The sequence below is a fragment of the Prionailurus viverrinus genome, chromosome B1 (assembly GCF_022837055.1).
Source record: "Prionailurus viverrinus isolate Anna chromosome B1, UM_Priviv_1.0, whole genome shotgun sequence".
In the NCBI taxonomy this organism is placed as follows: Eukaryota; Metazoa; Chordata; class Mammalia; order Carnivora; family Felidae; genus Prionailurus; species Prionailurus viverrinus.
Genome location: NC_062564.1, coordinates 188,543,756 through 188,563,192, shown reverse-complemented (window position 1 = coordinate 188,563,192; position 19,437 = coordinate 188,543,756). Strand labels below are relative to the sequence as shown.

The following is a 19,437-nucleotide window of genomic DNA, read 5'->3' as shown; positions in this document are numbered from 1 at the left end:
TAGAATGTACCCACGGTACCACCTGGAACAGAGTGGAAAGGACCTGGCTGGTGCCTAGTGGCACCCTGAATAACCTCAACCAATCACTGTGGGGTGGAACCTATATTAGAACCTGTTCTTGCCGCTCATAAAATACATGAGCACTAAAAAGGGAGATAAGAGGGGCGCCTGGGTGGCGCAGTCGGTTAAGCGTCCGACTTCAGCCAGGTCACGATCTCATGGTCCGTGAGTTCGAGCCCCGCGTCGGGCTCTGGGCTGATGGCTCAGAGCCTGGAGCCTGTTTCCGATTCTGTGTCTCCCTCTCTCTCTGCCCCTCGCCCGTTCATGCTCTGTATCTCTCTGTCCCAAAAATAAATAAACGTTGAAAAAAAAATTTAAAAAAAAAAAAAAAAAAAAAAAAAAAAAAAAAAGGGAGATAAGAAACATAAAAGTACATTGATCGGGTACACATATCAAACTGCATGTAAGATACGTACACCTTAGGGTTCCGTTTTAGAACCTTAGGGTTTCCGCTGGAGGAACCTTGATGATCATTTAAGTTAATTAGCCCAACCCATTATTGTACAGAAGAAGCATTAAGTCCCTATCAGGTTAAGCGGGTAGTCATACTAGTCACTCTGGCAGACATCAAATTTGAACCTACCTACTAGTGTCCAGAACCCCAGGCCAGTCCTGCACGCCTTCTACCAACCCCCCTGCTCAGCTGGCTCCTAACTGAACTATAGCAACAGCAAAGCAAAACCAGGCATGTCTGAGTCAGAAGCAGCAAGAATGTCTTTCATAGAAGAAGGGGAGAACGTTGTAAAAACAGAAGAACACGACATACGAAAACATCTAAAGACCTGCCTTTCCCTTTTTAAAAAATAAATAATTACGTAATGGACCTTCAGTGTAGAGGCCCCGGATACTCCATGCAAATTCGTCTCCTTTTCTTTCTAGAAATGGTATAAAATGTCATTCAGGGCAACGAAAGGCAGTCATCTTCACAAAGGCCTCTTTCTATTCATCTCCTCAGAGAAATAAATGTGTCTGCTTTGTGAAAACAATGAATATTTTTAGACAAAAGTGAGACCACCACTACCACCGTGTGCTGGGCACGCTCCTAACAGCCCGTGCTCAGGATGGCCCCAGGGTTGAATGTTTTCTACTATTTGTAAACAAAGGCCTTTTTCTGTTCGTTCACCCAGTAAGTACTTGCTAAGCATCTAGTATCACCTACTCTGGGTCAGGTCCTGGGCTGATCCCTGGATAAACACGGGTGAATCAAATCCAGGGGATTCCTGCCCCTGCAGAGCATCGAATCCAGAGTCAGTAAACAGGTAAACACCAGTCAACTGCAAAGTTTCGGAGGCATCATGGAAATGTAATAAGTACCGTATGATAATGAGGGGAGGGGAGGGACGGTATCTCTCAAACAGTAACAGTAAAACTGAGGCCCCCAAACAAGATGAAGAGAAATCAGAAGCGGGGAAGGACTGAGAAAACAGGAGACTATCTTCTGTGCATGGATTCAGTTGACCCAAGTCCCATTATCTGACCTGTCGTAAGCTCCAATCGGGTTTGTTTCCCAATGTATACTAATGGCCTACAACAGAAACATTCTGCACAGCTGAGAGGTGATTTTGTCACTAGTGACAGCAGTAATAATAGCTACTATCTACGAGCACCTTCTGTATACCAGGTATTCCTGAGTTCCTTAATCCTCTCCATGATTCTTATACACACTCCTATTGTCAGTTAGAGGTCAGCTCTACAATACTAGATTAATTGCCAGCCTTAGGTTCAAGACACATTCTAATGACGAGACCAAGCATGGCCTGCTTTTATTTAATTAGTTACTGTTTGCAAGCATCTAGGAATCTTGATCAAAAGGTGAGACCTTGATCAAAACCTGTATCAAATAATATAATCCCCTTCACCCCAGGTAACCACCCTATACCTTATGTTTACCATCTCTTTGCCTTCCTTCCTCAGCTTTACCACATCTACACATTTCCATTAAAAGCGAGCTGTTCCCATATTACTTTTTTCTTTACAAAAAAAGACGGCGGGGTGGATGTAATTTATGGGACTTAATTTTTTCACGTATGTTCCTAAGACTTACCCATATTGTTACACATTGTTGTAATTCATTAGTTCTGACTGCTGCATGATATCACAGTTTATTCATCCGCTCTCTCACCGATGGGCATTTGGGTTGCGCCCAGGCTTTTTCTATTGTGCGCAGTGCTGCTATGAATATTCATGTGCATGCGTATACTCCTACACATGTACGTACACACACGCACGTGCGCCTGTTGCCTACGGGCAAGCTCACTCTCTGATTCCAGGAGTGGGGCTGCTGGGTCTCAAGGTGTGTGCATGTTTAACTTCAGATGGCAAAGCCTCCCCAAATCATCCACTTACATTCCCACCCACTATGTATAAAACATGTGGACCCACATGTTCTTCATGACCCGGCAGTGTCAGGCTTGATTTCTGCTGATGGAAAAGGCATAAATATTACCACATTGTCTTAATTTGCATCGCCATGACCACCCATGCTGCTGAGTACCTCTTCCCGTGTATATGGACTCCCTCAGTGTATACATTCTCCTCTATGAAAAGCCTGTCCACTCTCACCACTTTTTCTACTGGGTCAGTTGGGACATTCTCATTGATTACAGTTTTTAATGTATTTTTTATCCTAATGTCCTTTCGGTGGTATGTATTAAGAAGAATGTCTTCCAGGTCTCCTAGGATTTCACTCATCTGGAATTTGAGAAACTCACCAGATGATCATAGATGAAGGGAGGGAAAAATAAGATAAAAACAGAGAGGGAGGCAAACCATAAGAGACTCTTAAATAGAACAAACTGAGGGTTGATGGGGGGGGGGGTGGAGGCCAGGGGAGAGGGGAAAATGGGAAAAATAAGATATAAACAGAGAGGGAGGCAGACCATAAGAGACTCTTAAATAGAACAAACTGAGGGTTGATGGGGGGGGGGGGTGGACGCCAGGGGAGAGGGGAAAATGGGTGATGGGCATTAAAGAAAGCACTTGTTGGGATGAGCACTGGGTATTGTATGTAAGTGATGAATCACGGGAATCTACTCCTGAGGTCAAGACTAGACTGTATGTTAACCGAATTGAGAGTAAAAAATAAATAAATAAAAAGAACAAACAAACAAAAAAAGGAACAGCGTCTTCCAATTTGTTAGCTTGTCCTTCCACTTTCATTAAGGAATCTTAATTGACAAAAGCTCTTATTTTTAATTCAGTTACAATTATCTCTCTTCTAGTCAATGCCTTTTAGTGTCATAATTAAGAAATCCCTTATCCCAAGAATGGTGATATTTCCCACTATGAATTTTAGCATTTTGGCTTGGCCATGTTAGTTTTTAATCCACCCAGAATTGACATTTTTTTTTCTAAGGCACAACTGTAATGTTTTTCCACCAGCTCCTCTTTATTTTACTGCAGAGAGGTCTCTCTTTCCCTAACTGATGAGGCGTGCAGCCTCAGTCTCACACCAAAGTTCCACACGGGTCTGCCTTGGGGTCTCCCTTCTGCTTGCACTGGTCTGTGTCCTTCTCCCCACACCAAATGCCTCGGCGTTCATGACAAGAGCCTCACAAGCTCTGATGATCAGAAGGGCAGTCTACTCTTCCCGTGCAGAAAAGTCCTGGCTCTCTTTATCTTCGGTCCTTTGCTTTTAATGTAGATTTAAAAACCATCTTACTGAGTTTCGTAAAAAGAAAAATTATTTAATGTATATATTAATTTCACAGGAACCACCACTTTTCTGATATTAAAACTTCCTCTCCTTCAGCCTAGTATATCTTTCCATTTACTTAGGTCTTCTTTTAATACTTTATTACAATTTTGCCTGTAAATCACAAACATCTTTTATTATTTCTTGGTACCTGATGTTCTCTGATGCCACATAAATGGCACCTTCACATTAATTATGTTTTCTCAGAGTTCTATTTCTGCAAGCTAGCATCAAACTCCTGTATGTTCCCCTTTGGCTAAACCTTCCCATTACTTCCAATAATTTATCTGTGAATTACTGTAGGATTTTTTGTATATAAATAATCACATAATCTGATAACTCAATTATTATCCCCAATTTATGGGTGAGAAAACTGACACACAGAAAAGCTAAACACTGAAGTCACAGGATCTTAAAGAGACATCTGCACCCCCCATGTTCACTGTAACATTATTCACAACAGCCAAGAGATGGAAATAACTTACATGTCCATCAACTGGTAAATGGATAAAGAAAATGTGGTGCGTCCATACAATGGAATACTATTCAGCCATAAAAAGGAAGGAAATCCTATCCCATGCTACAACATGCATGAACCTCACTGAAGGACTTTACACGAAGTGAAATGAGCCAGTCAGTTGCAGAAGGATAAATACTGCATGAGTCCATTTGGATGAGGTATCTAAGTGGTCAAGCTCATAAGAGGCAGAAAGTGAAACAGAGGTGGCCCAGAGCTGGGAGGAGAGGGGAGCAGGAAGTTGCTGTTTAACAGATGCAGCATTTTAGTCATGCTAAAACAGGTTTCAGTCATGCAAGGTGAAAAAGTTGTAGAAATCTGCTATACAACATTGTACTTATATTTAAACTGACACTTAAAAGTTTATGAAGAGGGGGTATCTTTTTGTTATATGTTTTTTGCACTTAACAGACAAAGTTAGGGGTGCCTGGGTGGCTTGGTCTGTTAAGCGTCCAACTTTGGCTCAGGTCATGATCTCACAATTTGTGAGTTCAAGCCCCACATCGGGCTCTCTGCTGTCAGGATAGAGCCCACTTCCGATCCTCTGTCCCTTTCTCTCTCTGCCCCTCCCCTGCTTTTGCTCTGTCTCTTTCAAAATAAATAAATAAACTTAAAAAAACAAACGTTAAATAAACTGTCCATCAAAACAGTAAACAGTAAACCTGAGATCCAAATCCAGGCAGTCTGGACTCTTAATTACGATATGGCACCACTTGCTATCATGCATACAGAAAAAAATATGCAAATGTAGGAAATACGGAGAATTTTATGTCTATTCATATGTTGAATAATTTTGGTTTTTTTTTTATACTTATCCTACAAGAATACTGTACTAAGCTTACATATAATAATTTACTTATTTGAAGTTACAAGTTGCATATTTTTAAACATGCTTTTTTAATGTTTATTTATATTTTGAGAGAGAGGGGGTGGTGCAGAGAGAGACAGAGACTGAATCTGAAGCAGGCTCCGGGCTGTGAGCTGATGATCCAGCACACAGCCCGATGGGGGGCTCGAACCCACGAGCCGCGAGATCATGGCCTGAGCCAAAATCGGACACCTGACTGACTCAGCCACCCGGGAGCCCCTAAAGTTGAACATTTTTAAATTTTTCATATTTACCACACCTCACAAGTTACTGATTTTTATATCTTCCAGTTAAATCTTTTTGAAGTTCCTATTTTTGTCATAAATAGGTGAAATAATTTTTAAAACTCTACTGTCAGAAAACACACTTTTCTCTTAGCTGAAGTCAGGGTCTTATAATTTTTTTAATAGATGTCTGCTACCACAACAGACATAACAAGTAGCAATGAATTCCCAAGCATAAAGAGACAAGCTCCCTAAGTCATGTGTTCAACTGTGAACTAAGAGTTCAAAACCTGAAACCTGGTAAGTGACACTTGGCTTAACTTTCGTTAAAGAAAAAACAACCTGAAGAAGCATTTTTTCCTTTTACAGTTAATAAAACATGAAATTACTTTCTAATACCAGTATTTTTTCCCCATTCCAGTTTTTCATTGACTTACCGCTTGGCAGATACTGGCATTTCTGGTTTGGGTCACTCCTCCCACAAAGACCACACAGGTCAGGAAAATATGAAAGCACAAGTTCACAAGCATATGCCAGCCCTTGAGACTGATCCTAATCAGACTGTTAAAAGAAAGAAACATTAATATTCAGGCTAGTCTATGTGAAGCAGGATACTATGATATTCATCCACAAGTTAGCAATTCCAGCAGCACAAAAGGGCAAATGTAAATGTTTCATGCTTAAACATTTTACTTAGAATACATACACTATCACACACACACACAGGATTTGAGACATTTAAGTCAATACAGTGTCTTAACATTCAACTTTATGACCAAAAGAGACAAGTCATTTATGGAACTACTGCACCCACGAAAGGCTAAACAAATTCTCCATAATAAGAAATATCTGGGCTTCTGTTAGTTATGATGTCTTCCGACGGCGGGATTACTTGTTTGCTTCCTAGAGGTTTCTGCAAGGTGCCAATCTCTACTTTTTCTGACCTACTAGGATAACGCGTCTAAATGCCCAGTGCATTTCTTCCTGGCCTTTCATAACAAAATGCTGAAATCTTTCTTTTTTTAACATCAAAATCTCCTTTTGTTTCTTAACTAAATGTCAAGAAATGCCATATATGTCCAGCTTAAAAAGGAAAATACATTCTGGCAAAACCTCTTGTGAAGTGAATTTCTGCTTCGCAAATCCCTCTAGTTCCTACCATAAAATAAAACTTTCTGTAGCTCTGCCTCCAATTAACAGAAACCATATCCCACACTGAAATGCCACAAACTTTTCTTACAAATGCCATCTTTAAAATAAAGAATATCGCAACCTGCAAAAAGTCATAAAACAGACATACCATCACAGTCTGGAGCTGGACGACACGGCTACGGGTAAGAGGCCTCCGGCTCACCTCACCCACGGTTGTCCCCAAGCCTCACCTCCCCGCCTCCAACACATCCCTCCCATGTTCTTTCCCAGATACAAACAGACTGGATGCTATAAAAGATGAATTTACCACCGCATGGACTAATTACTTATGTCTCAAACTGCATGAAATGAAGGAGGCTTGATGCGTTCTCAAGGAACTGCTCTTACTTTGGAAGGATAGCACGGTGTTGAAACTCGGCTTTATCCTCATTCAAGGTGAAAAACACCCTCCAAGTCACAGTCCTCCATTCACCAAGTTCCCCTTCTTACCTGCGATGGTATATGTAACTGACGATGACCGCCAAGAGGCTCAAGAGAAGGATGACAGCGGTGGTATAAACCACGGGGTGCAGAAGACTGGCTGCCTGGGTGTAGAGTTCAGATCCCGTCAAATCCTGGGGGGAGAAAAGGAAGGACCATTCTGGGAGCACTGTTCTGGACACACGGAGATGTTCTCCAGAGACTAAAACACTCTGACCTTTATGACGTCTTCATCTTATTCGAGGACCAATGTTTCATGCTGTTCTCCTCACACCTTACTCTGCCTTTCTGACTCCCACCATGTAAACTACTACGGTGTGTGTACTTAGGCTGTGTGTGTTCGTGTATGTGTGTATGTGTATACACACACATGCATACATACATACACGCACACACGTACCTTGTTCTACGTCGGCTTTGCAAATCTGCATACTGACTTTGCTACAAGGGTGACAGACAGCAGCAGCCCTGTGATAAGGCACAGCCCAGCAGCACCTCCGAGACAGCCAAGCCCAGACAGACGTTCCCAACCATGTGCAGGCAAGCTTAGCTCCAAGGCCAGCAAACACAAGTGGACTAAACCCCGTGTAAGGCGCTGGGGACACAGGGGTCAGACATGGGTCCTGCCCGTGAAGAAATGCAAGTCACAGGGGAGAGGGATGCACGATCAGATCACAACAACGTCTGAGGACGGTGAAGGCAACACGGTTTTGGGAGCGAAGCGCTCAAAAATCAATACCGTAAAATAACAGCAAATCACTCATTAGGCTTTTATGATAATCCAGGCACTAGGCCAGCACTCCACACCAAGTTAAGTCTATGAGGTACACAAATCACGGGCCCCATTTTATAGTTTGAACAACTGAGGAGCAGAGAGGTTAAGTTCCGTGCGGATTAGGTCCAAGAGAACGTGGTTGCCAAGTCTGTGTTCTCCAACACGATGCAGACAGTGCCCCCACTACAATGCAAACAGTAGACACATAAGGCTTCTTCCTCGTCAGGGACCAAAACAGGCTGGGAACGCGGCTTCCGCGCCGGCCACAGCCACCATGCCAGACAATAAGGGTTGTAGAAGCCCAAGCTGTAGAGTCGCCAGATCCCGTCACCACGTGATCCTTCTAGACAGACTCTGGAGGCTACAAAATGACAGCTGGATGCAGGAAGTAGTTCACAGGAAACACATCTTTAATCCGAAGGTGCCGGACACATCCAGAAAAGCTAGATGGAAAAGGGGGCAAATTTTCCCACAGAAGAATGGGAAGCCGACACAATACAATTATGGATCTAAAAAGATCTCAGAACACCTTAACAAGCCCCTCACCGTAACAAATGATGAACAGAGGCTCACGGAGCCTGACAAAAATCACGGTTAATAGGAAACTGGAGATGCAACAAGGGAAATTGAATTCCAGTCTGAGTGTTCCACTACGCTGTGATGAGTCTCAAACCTGCAATTCATCTATTTATTTGACAAACGTTAATTGGGTACCCGCCACGGCCAGGAGCTGTGCCAAACCCCGGGTATTCAGCGAACCGCGGAACACAGTCCCAGCCCTCGAGAGCTGACAGGCTGTAAACTAAGTACCAAAAAGAGAAAATACAAGAGAAAAGTCCTATGGCCACAAAGTCTGAGCAACCAGCCCTTGTGAGATGCCCACGAGATTAGTCAAGAGCACAGGGCCTCAGTGTGTTCACATTTTGCCACAAGTCCAGAATATCAATGGGAAAACTCAAAAACACACTGGGGCAACAAGAGCCAGTTAGATGCTAGTAAAAGCACACACGTTTCTTCTTCATTTCTACAGGAAACAACTATTCCAGGGCACGATGAATAACTGAAGATAAGCTTTCAGTAGCCAGGGTTTGGTCTTCAGACTCCTTCCGTGCACCACTCATTGTACGTTCCTCTAGGAAACGTTCAGTAACACGTCCCCACTTATGTGCTGGCTACGTGATTCCGGAAGAGTTACCCCACTATACAGTGAAGACACCACCAATCACCTGGCAAGGTCTGGGTAGGAGCCGGTGGGGGGCACGCAAACGTGCCATCCATGGGCCTTGTTGAGAGTAACAACACAGGTGGCTGCATAATAGCTAATGAAACTTTGGGGAGCCTGGGTGGCTCAGTCGGTTGGGCGTCCAACTTCAGCTCAGGTCATGATCTCACAGTCCATGAGTTCGAGCCCCGCGTCAGGCTCTGTGCTGACAGCTCGGAGCCTGGAGCCTGCTTCAGATTCTGTGTCTCCCTCTCTCTCTGCCCCTCCCCTGCTCATGCTCTGTCTCTCTCTGTCTCAAAAATAAATAAAAACATTAAAAAAAATTTCTTTTTTTAAAAATAGCTAATGAAACTTCAAACTTCCAATTCAGTTCTCAAAATATACCGTGTAAAGTAATTACATTTAAAAGCCAGCACCGCGGAGCCTGGGTGGCTTGCTCGGTTAAGCGTCTGACTCTTGATTTTGGCTCAGGTCACAATCTCACGGTTTGTGAAATCAAGCCCTGCGTCGGGCTCTGTGCTGACAGCATAGAGCCTGGTTGGGAGTCTCTCTCTCTGCCCCTCCCCCTCTCTCTCCTCAAATAAACAAACAATATTTTAAATAAAATTTAAAAAATAAAAGCAATTAGTATTTTCAAAAGCCAAGTAAATAAAACACAGTAGATGAATGAAACTAGAGGCTGAAATAAAGGGCAAAGACTCTTCTAATTCCAAGTTATAGCTAGAGAAAGGCACAGGTGCTACTGTCACTGGTTTCACAGGGCACTGTTTCTATTGGGGCATATTTACACATCTTGAGAGACAGAGAGCCGGAGTTGGGGGTGTGACCAGAAAGAAAGGGAAAAAGAGAATCCCAAGCAGGCTCCGCACATCAGCACCGAGCCCGACACAGGGCTCAAACTCACAAACTGTGAGATTGAGATCTGATCTTACAACTTAACCGACTGAATACCCAGAGGTGCCCTACTGGGGCATTTTTGATGGTCACAATGAACTGACCTGCCCAAATGGAAAAGAACTCCTGCTGAGACACTGATCAAGGAAAGGGGTAAAGTGCCAGGCAGTAAACAGTTAACTTTAGGCTTTGAGGGCCAAGGGAGAAATTGAGGCTATTCTGCAGGTACTTATGAACCACTTAGTATATAACCATTTAAAAAAAGCAGCTGACTGCTCTGGGCCACCATGATTTACAGATGTCAGGTATAAAGGAAACAAAATAAGGTAAGAAATCCTCCTATCTTGATGGAATTAAAATACAAGAATATAAGACTACTGAGACAACTGAGGAGATTAGGATAGTATAGAAGTTAAATATCTAAAGCAACAAAATACAAATCTGAATTAAAATTATTTTCAGTTATATACATAAGCTTTGTGATACAATAGCACAAAGATCACTAATACACCGCCCAAATATGAGCACCAGGAGGTACCTGTGAGGAGAGAAAAACTCAACATTTGCAAGTGTACATAACAGACCATCAGAGTGATACTGTTCACTCTTTACGGTACAAATTTTAAGAAAATAATGGAGAAAGGAAGTGAAAAGTATAGTTTTTCATAGAAGCTAACTTTGCCAGAGCAGGCAGAAGGTATCCAAACACCTGAAGGTGTTCCAAAAAAACAAAACAAAAAAAAAACAACAAAAAAACCCCAAAGATGATGATTAAGGACCCAAATAAAGGGAAGAAGAAGAGTTTTTGAAAATCTTTGTTAACTTGATAAAAATAGATTCATACATTTGCATGTTACTTCTAGCCCAAGACTTACTAAATATAAAATTAGTGGCAGTTTTAAATAATCCATTGTCATTATATTAATAATATGAGTAATTATAGGGGCACCTGGGTGGCTCAGACAATTAAGCATCTGACTCTTGGTTTTGGCTCAAGTCATGATCTTTTTGTGAGTTCCAGCCCCACATCAGGCTCTGCGCTGGCAGGGTGGAGCCTGCTTGGAATTCTCTCTCCCTGTCTGCCCCTCCCCAACTTGTGTTCTCCCTGTCTCCCTCATATAAAAAATAAAAAAGTATAAGATTAACTATCAATCTGTAATTATGTAAACTCACCATGATCTGAACAATGGAATCAAGTTCAAAGAAAATACCACAGGGTATCCTGTTTGTCAGACTACAAAGAAGTATTAAAAAGCTCACCAAAAATAAAATTTAAAAGCAGCTCTAAAATAAAAAATGAAAAATTAATAAAGGATATGACTTCTATGCTGCTTTTAATTTTCCCCCTACGGAACAAAAAGGAATGTTACGATTTTGCTCCCCCTACCTCACACCATATACAAAGGTCAATTCCAGTCGAAATCATGGACCTATATGTAAAAGATAAAAAACATTAAAGCTTCTTAAAGAAAACAAAGAGTATCTTCATAATCTTGAGATAGGAAGAGTTTTTTAAAAGAGGAAATAAAAAGCACTAACTATAAAAAGCAAAACTTTAGAAAAATTAAGAAACTCTGTACATAAAAAGACAACATTAAAAGAAAAAGGAAAAAGTCGCTTTTAAAGACTGAATGCTTGCACCCCTCCCAAATCTATATGTTGAAATCCTAATTCCCAATTTGATGGTATTAGGAGGAGGGGTCTTTGGAAGTTGATTAGGACAGGATCGTGGTCTCATGACTGAGATTAGCACCTTTATAAAAGAGACCACAGACAGCTTCCTTGCCCTTTCCACCATGTGAGACACCACCTATGAACCAACAAGCAGGCCCTCACCAAACACTGAATCTGCTTGCACCTTGATCTTGGCCTTGTCGCCTCCAGAACTGTGAGAAATCTGTTGTTTATATAAACAGTACTCTGTTACAACAGCCCAAACTCATTAAGGCATGCATGCCCTGGGAGAAAATACTTTTTTTTTTTAATTGTATTTATTTATTTTGAGAGAAAGAGCCCATGCACAAGGAGGGGGGGAGCAGAAAGAGAGGGAGAGAGAGAGAATCCCAAGCAGGCTCTGTGCTGACAGCGCAGAGCCTGACACGGGGGTCGATATCACAAACCATGAGGTCATGACCTGAGCCGAAATGAAGAGCTGGACGCTCAACCGACTGAGCCACCCAGGAGCCCCTGGGAGAAGACATTTTAAACACATAAATCCAACAAAGAGCTCCTATTCACAATTCATATCAGCAATTCCTATAAATCATAAGAAAAAAACAGATACCAAACTAAAAATAGGCAAGATTTATATGTAGAATCTTAAAAACAAACAAAGCAATATAAATGAACAAAATACAAACCAACCAACCTCACAGAGAGAGATCATTTTTGTGGTTACTGGAGGCAGAGCATGGAAGGAGGGAGGACAGCTGAAGATGGTTAAAAGGTACAAACGTCCAGTTATAAGATAACACTACTGAACAGTATATTTGAAAGCTGCTGAGAGAGTAGAGCTTCAAACTTTCCTTTCTTTCTTTTTTTAGTATCTATATGAGATAACAGATGCTCATTAAGCTTACTGTGGTGATCATTTCATAATATATGGAAGTCTAGTCATGCTGTACACCTTACACAGTGTTGCATGCCAATTATATCTCAATAAAACTGAATGAGAAAAATAAAAACCAAAGATAATGAAAACAAAGAGGCAAGATTTGAGCAAGAACTTCACAATAAGGGGATACCCAAACTCACAACAAGAAAATGGAGAGGTGCTCAGCATCACTAGTCAACAGAGAACGACAAATTAAAACCACAACGATATATCATAATACCCCCACCAAAGGCTAAAATTAAAGACTTAACACTAGCAACCACTGGCAAGGATGTGGAGCAACGAAAACTCTCATTACTGGTGAGACTATAAACCAAAATAACCACTCTGGTCAACTGTATGGCATTAGCTACCAAAGCTAAATATACGGGTACATACAATCCAGTAATCCCACTCCTGAGTGCCTCTGTCTGCCAAAAACCAAGTATGTGAATACTCGTAGCAGCTTGCTTTGATTGCCCGAACCTAGCAACAGCTCAAATGCCCATAAAGAGTAGAACATCCAAGTTTTGGTATTTTCCTCCAAAGAACTATGTAGCATGAAAAAGAATACGCTGCTGCCCTATGTAAAAACAGAGATGCATTTCATAGATGTAATGATGGGAAAGGCATCAGATATAAATGAGTACGTGCTGTAAAACTCCCATTTTATGAAGCTGAAAAGCAGGCAAAACTGATCTATGGTGATAGACATAAGGGGGTGGGGGGATATCTCTTGAGATGATGGTGGGATTAACTAAAAAGAAGCATAGAAGAGCTAACAAGTGCTCGAGCAAAAATCTTGATCTCGATGGTAGCCAAATGTGCATATTCACATAAAAATGTCATTAAGCCAGACACTTCAGGTCTATCTGTGCACTCCGCCCAATACCTCCACGGAACACAACTGGTCCCCTTTGATTACCAATCCCACTTTAGAAAATTTATCCTGCAGACTTTCTATTAAATGTGCAAAATAATATCGTGCACGGCAATTACTAGAAAGAAACAAAAGAGAGGAATACCTAAATAAATCATGGTAGGGGCATAAATAATATTCAACAGTAAAAAAGAATGAGGAAGATATAGAAAGATTTCTGAAAGGAGATTTAGTAGAGTGATTAAGAACACAGATTTCTGGACTCTGAATTCAAACCTCAATTGCGACACTAACTTTATCAAGTTGGGCGGTGCTTAACCTCGCTATGCCTCAGGTTCTCCATCTGTCAACTGGGGGTAATGATAATAGTATTAGACCTTGTGAGGTAGCTCTGATGACCAAATAAATTGATGCATGTAAAGACTTCAGAAGAATGCCCAATACATGAGCACTTAATGAAAATTAGCCACCAGAACCTTACCATCCTAAAGTATCATCATAAAGATATCTTTATTATCAGATGAATTGTTCCATGGACGACGACATCATCATCATCATCATCATCATCATCATCATCATCATCATCATCATTAGATACACAGAAAAAAAGCATGGCCTGAAACAACATCTGCAGCATGCAGCCTTCATGTAAAAATGGAAGAAAAAAGGACTACCTATTCATTTTGTTTCAACATACATGAACATCTCTTCAACAATAGGAAAGAAACTTTTATTAGTGACAGGTTACCTACTTTGTGCAGAATGACTGTGATGGGGGAGAGGGGTGGAGGTCAAGTTTTCACTCTACGTTAATGTGCAGAAATAATCAAAACATTTGATCTGTGTGAATGTAGAACCTATTTAAGAATTATAAAGAAAAAAAACCCAACGGTGCCAACATTCACGTTCAGTTATAGAGTAGACAAAGCTGTAGTTTGCTTTCATTCAGCAAGTTTTATACAAACAAAGATTCAAACCTGCACTAGAAAGACGTAAAAACAAATGAGTACTCTTTAGTTTCGTGTATTTCTGTGTGAATACGGTAACAAAAAGGAGTCAAGGCACTGAGGTTATTACACATCTTTGTGCCTATCACCGACTAAAGTATTAAGTGCTATGTAAATTGTCTGACCCTACTCATCACCTCCTGGCTATTCAGGTTTTTTTGTCTCCTACTCACCCCAACTTCTAGGAATCTTCCTGCCTCAATTCCTATTTTTCAGATCATATAATTCCAACAAACCCAATTTCTATGTAAGTTTTTTCTCTCCCATCAAGACTGAGGATAGACACGACTGGTTACCACAGGACATCTACTAAATCAAACTACGGTATCTATTCCAGATTTGCAAACCAATATATTCTTTCTGTCTCATTTTTTTTAAATACAAAATTATTTAAAACCAGATCAGGAAAAAGATTTTTAATGCCGAATTAGGAATTCAGATTTTCTATATAAAGCCATGTATTTTAAGACAGTTTTCAAGAAAAATAGGATTTTTATCTATTATTCAAAATAGTGTCAGGTAAGGAAAAAAGATGTTGCCTTCCATTATTCTGGAGACGCCACTTTTATCTTAGACATATATTTACTTAAGAATAGGTATAATTTAATTAGCTCTGCCTTTATGTTTAATTAGCAACTCTAAAAATCCCATATACTAACTTTATTATAATTTTGTCAATAATTTCAGATACATTTCACTTTGCAGCCTCTAGATGGCACAGTTATATTTTTAAAAAGCAAAAGAAAGGGATATTCTGTGAAAATACAAAAATATCTCAATACTGTATTTTAGCTTTAAATAAGAACTGTGTATTACATTTTTTAAAAGATGAAAAGCATGAAAGATAAAATAGCTTATTCTTTCTAGAAAAGGATTATACCAATTTAAATAGTTTAGAAGAACAACTAAGGAAGTTAAAAATAGATGCTTTAAACTAGTATTAAGTAAAAGTTTCACACGTGCAGTATCATGTCATTAACAGTGAAGCTTATAAAATGCCTTTTGTGTGTTTTGTTTCATTTATTTTACCCAACTTTTTCTGATTATTATATAAAGTTCAGACAATGCTGTATCTCTAGTATTTTTCCTCCAGTACTTTCTAGTTTCATGTTATTTTATAATCAAAACCTGAATGACAACACTTTCAAAGTGAAAGAAAATGCTTCATACGTTAATTAATGCTTCATGCTTTAATGTGAAAGGTTACTACAAAATAATAAAATGTGAACTTACAGACACCAGACTTACAGACATCAAACATCTTCTATTTGTCAGAAGCCTAAACTTATCAACAAGAACCATGCACAAGAAAAGGATCAATGACTTAAACAAATATGGCTGAGTCTGACTAGTGTAGACTCTATCCACCGTCAGCCAAGCTAAATAACCCACATGTTAATGGAGGTCACTGAAAGACCATCTTGACGCCCTGCTGAACAATATAGTCACTCCTCTATGTGTCTGACCAGCTGCTGGGTAAGTATATGCTTAGCAGAGGTACAAAGAAAAAAACAAAAAAGGAGTTCAGGAAAATTTATCCTACTTCAAGCTTGCTTCAAGATCACTTCTAGTGGTAAATGCACATTTGTTAAGAAAAGAAGAATTTACAAAAATTAAGATATATCATGTTTCGGTGTGCCTGGGTGGCTCAGTCGGTTAAGCATCCGACTTCAGCTCAGGTCATGGTCTCACGGCTCATGAGTTCAAGCCCCGTGTCGGGCTCTGTGCTGACAGCTCAGAGCCTGGAGCCTGTTTCAGATTCTGTGTCTCCCTCTCTCTCTCTGCCCTCCCCTGCTCGTGCTTTGTCTCTGTCTCAAAAATAAATAAACATTAAAAAAAAATTTTTTTTTAAGATATATCATGTTTCGAGATCACTCAGCTTTGATAAAATATGGTCTAGATAACAGATTCAGAGCTGGGGGCAGGAACATAAACATAAGCTTCCTCACTCCCAGGCTGGTCCTGTATGACTTCCTGGAAATGCCTTTCAGATTCGTAAGCAATTCCTTCTACTGTTCTCCAAATCCATGTGTACTCCTCCATTTATATACTGTAATATAAAAAATATAAATAGCATGGCTAATTTCATAATTATCAGCTCAGGAATCCGACTCACTTAGGTAAGTCACTAATAATAAGACCTGTTCCTACACATTCATATACACATTGATATACATCCATACATTCTAGTTTCTCTGAGACTAAAGAAACTGGCTACCAAAGACTGACAGGTAGGAACAGTGGTAAGTAACAGAAAACAACAGCAGCTTGATTAGCATTAAAAGTGAAAAGGCCTTAACTGTGTCAATACCGTCAGTTACAGTAACTGAACAGAAACTGCCACTGTTACTCTAAATTGAAGAGTCTAAAAATTATGATGTATAGTGGAAGAAGGTGTGAGATGGCAAAAAAGGAAAATCCCTCACTATCCACTGTGTATCTCTGGGCAAATGAGTCACTCTTTCCTGGTGAAGAGTTAGACTATATAGACCCAAATGTCTCCAAATTTTCAGGAGGTCAAAGTTTAGTTGAACTGTCTCACTTATAAAGTTTACTGAAAATCCCTGTAACCAAATTCAATCCCACACACTGCATTTCGTAGTAACTTAATTTCCCTTTAAACTCAGAATTACACCAAGTATCACCCCTTAACTATAGGTAACAATTTATGTTAAAAGTTCTTCTTAAAAAATCTTCATTTAACTACGCATAGGGAAAAAAATGAAGAAATTTAGTGTTTATGTGCATAAAGTTAACAACTGCCGTACCATTAAAACTGCATAGTTACTAAGGGAGTTGCACTGCATGGTGGTGATATTTTCATCCGAGTAGAGTATATAGCACCCATCTGACTTCCAGCCTCCTTGTCCATTCAGCAAATCGAAATCCCACTGGGCGGCCACAGCATCTGCTCCGTGCGCGATTCGACGCAGTGTCACATTAACAGGGATGTGGTGGGTATCTACATTCACACCATCTGGAGGAAACGGGAAATAACAATATTTCTGAAACAAACTTCATAAACAATAAAATGTCAACTTACACTCTAATGGGTACTCTGCAGTGTCTTTTTTCACTAGTGACTCATTAAAATGAGAAGGAACAGAATTAAGCACTTTTAGGTACAGTATATCATTAAAGTCACATTGTCCAGCAACTCCAGGGTAACATATGCCTACGTAACAAACCTATTTTGGTGAGGATCACTGGGGTAACCACCGTACGCCGTTTTCCATCATCAGCCAAATTTGTTGAATTCCCAGTGGCTGGGAAAAGCTTTCCGTTGCGGAACGCGAGGAGTTGAAGCTTGTAGAGAGAGTCATCAGTTGGTCTGACCTCCCTTTTTTGCTTTGGTGAGAAAAGGGAAGGAGGAAGCTGAATGGAAGCTTCCACGATAGTATTCTGAATACACACAAAAACAAAAGCAAAGAAAGGTTGCCACATTAGCACGCAGAAACCAGGAAGAATATTTTAGACAGCTACAAATGTTTCCTATTTGTATACGAACCGTTTCTTAAAATGTATACATATGAAATTTAATAGTTAAAACAACTTATTGGTTAAGTGAAGTATCTGAACACCACACAAAAGCACAGAGGAAAAGAAGCATAGAAGAAAGAGAAATGGGAACTATAGTTCAAAGAGTTGAAGTAGTAAATAAGGAATTATTTCCAACTACAAAGTGAATTTTCCCATGGTAACACATACTGCTGAAGTCGATGCATCAAACCGATCAGAGATCTCAGTGATCACTCTTTGCATCAATTTTATAATGATCAATTACAGAAATAAGCACCAATGCAGCATATCACAAATCTGAGTTTAATTAATTTGGACTTACGGAGCTCTAAAGGTGATTTATGACGGATTCGAACTGTCAAACAACAACAAAAAAAGAAATTCTACAGACTTAATAGAAATAGATTCAAACAAACTCTCATTTTAGCAGAAGTATCCCTGAGACTAAGAAACACATCCTGTTGGAAAAAACACAGTAACAAATAGAAGAGCTAGTAATGCTGTCTGATTGTGGAGTGTTTTATAGGATTTTTAAATTATAAATTACTCGGCATTCAATAAAAAATAAATTCATATGCCAGGCAGACAAATAATTAACCATCTGAAAAAAATCCCTATTTTAAGAATTTATCACAAAGTTTTTCTCTTGGCATCAATCTCTCTCCAATCCAATGTCCACACTATCAACAGAATTTCCTCTTAAGAAATACATCTCAGGGGGCGCCTGGGTGGCTCAGTCGGTTAAGCGGCCGACTTCGGCTCAGGTCATGATCTCGCGGTCCGTGAGTTCGAGCCCCGTGTTGGGCTCTGTGCTGACAGCTCAGAGCCTGGAGCCTGTTTCAGACTCTGTGTCTCCCTCTCTCTGACCCTCCCCCGTTCATGCTCTGTCTCTCTCTGTCTCAAAAATAATAAATAAACATTAAAAAAAATTAAAAAAAAAAAAAAGAAAAAGAAATACATCTCAGGGGAGCCTGGGTGGCTCAGTTGGTTACATGTTGGCCTCGGCTCGGGTCATGATCTCATGGTTCACGAGTTCAAGCCCTCTCTCTCTGTCTCTCCCCCGCTCACACTCTCTCTCTCAAAAATAAAAAAACATTAAAAATTAAAAAATATATATACATCTGACCTTGTTATTTTATTTTTTTAAAAAAATTTTTTTTCAACTTTTTTTATTTATTTTTGGGACAGAGAGAGACAGAGCATGAACGGGGGAGGGGCAGAGAGAGAGGGAGACACAGAATCGGAAACAGGCTCCAGGCTCTGAGCCATCAGCCCAGAGCCCGACGCGGGGCTCGAACTCACGGACGGCGAGATCGTGACCTGGCTGAAGTCGGACGCTTAACCGACTGCGCCACCCAGGCGCCCCTGACCTTGTTATTTTAAAGAACACCTTGGCTCTCCAACGTTTAGGGAACACTGCCCCCAATTGTAAGTACATCATATAATTTGGCTAAAATCTACATCTCAAATTCATCTTCTAAAATCCCCTATATCTCCACCTTGAATTTTTTGATCTTCAAGATTTCATATGTGTTTCACGCCACTGTGTGTG

At 40.3% G+C, this 19,437-nt stretch overlaps 1 protein-coding gene across 2 annotated transcripts in view; it reads right to left on the bottom strand.

The window, feature by feature from the left end:
• The window catches only part of ADGRA3 (adhesion G protein-coupled receptor A3), a 136,158-nt gene that overhangs the window by 9,754 nt on the left and 106,967 nt on the right, over positions 1-19,437 (bottom strand). For both annotated transcript variants that reach the window (XM_047856507.1, XM_047856508.1), the window contains 4 exons: positions 17,555-17,768; positions 17,135-17,343; positions 7,005-7,129; positions 5,801-5,924 (listed from right to left, as the gene is read on the bottom strand). In XM_047856507.1, coding sequence (XP_047712463.1) covers positions 5,801-5,924; positions 7,005-7,129; positions 17,135-17,343; positions 17,555-17,768 — 672 coding nt within the window. The remainder of the gene's footprint in view (positions 1-5,800; positions 5,925-7,004; positions 7,130-17,134; positions 17,344-17,554; positions 17,769-19,437) is intronic.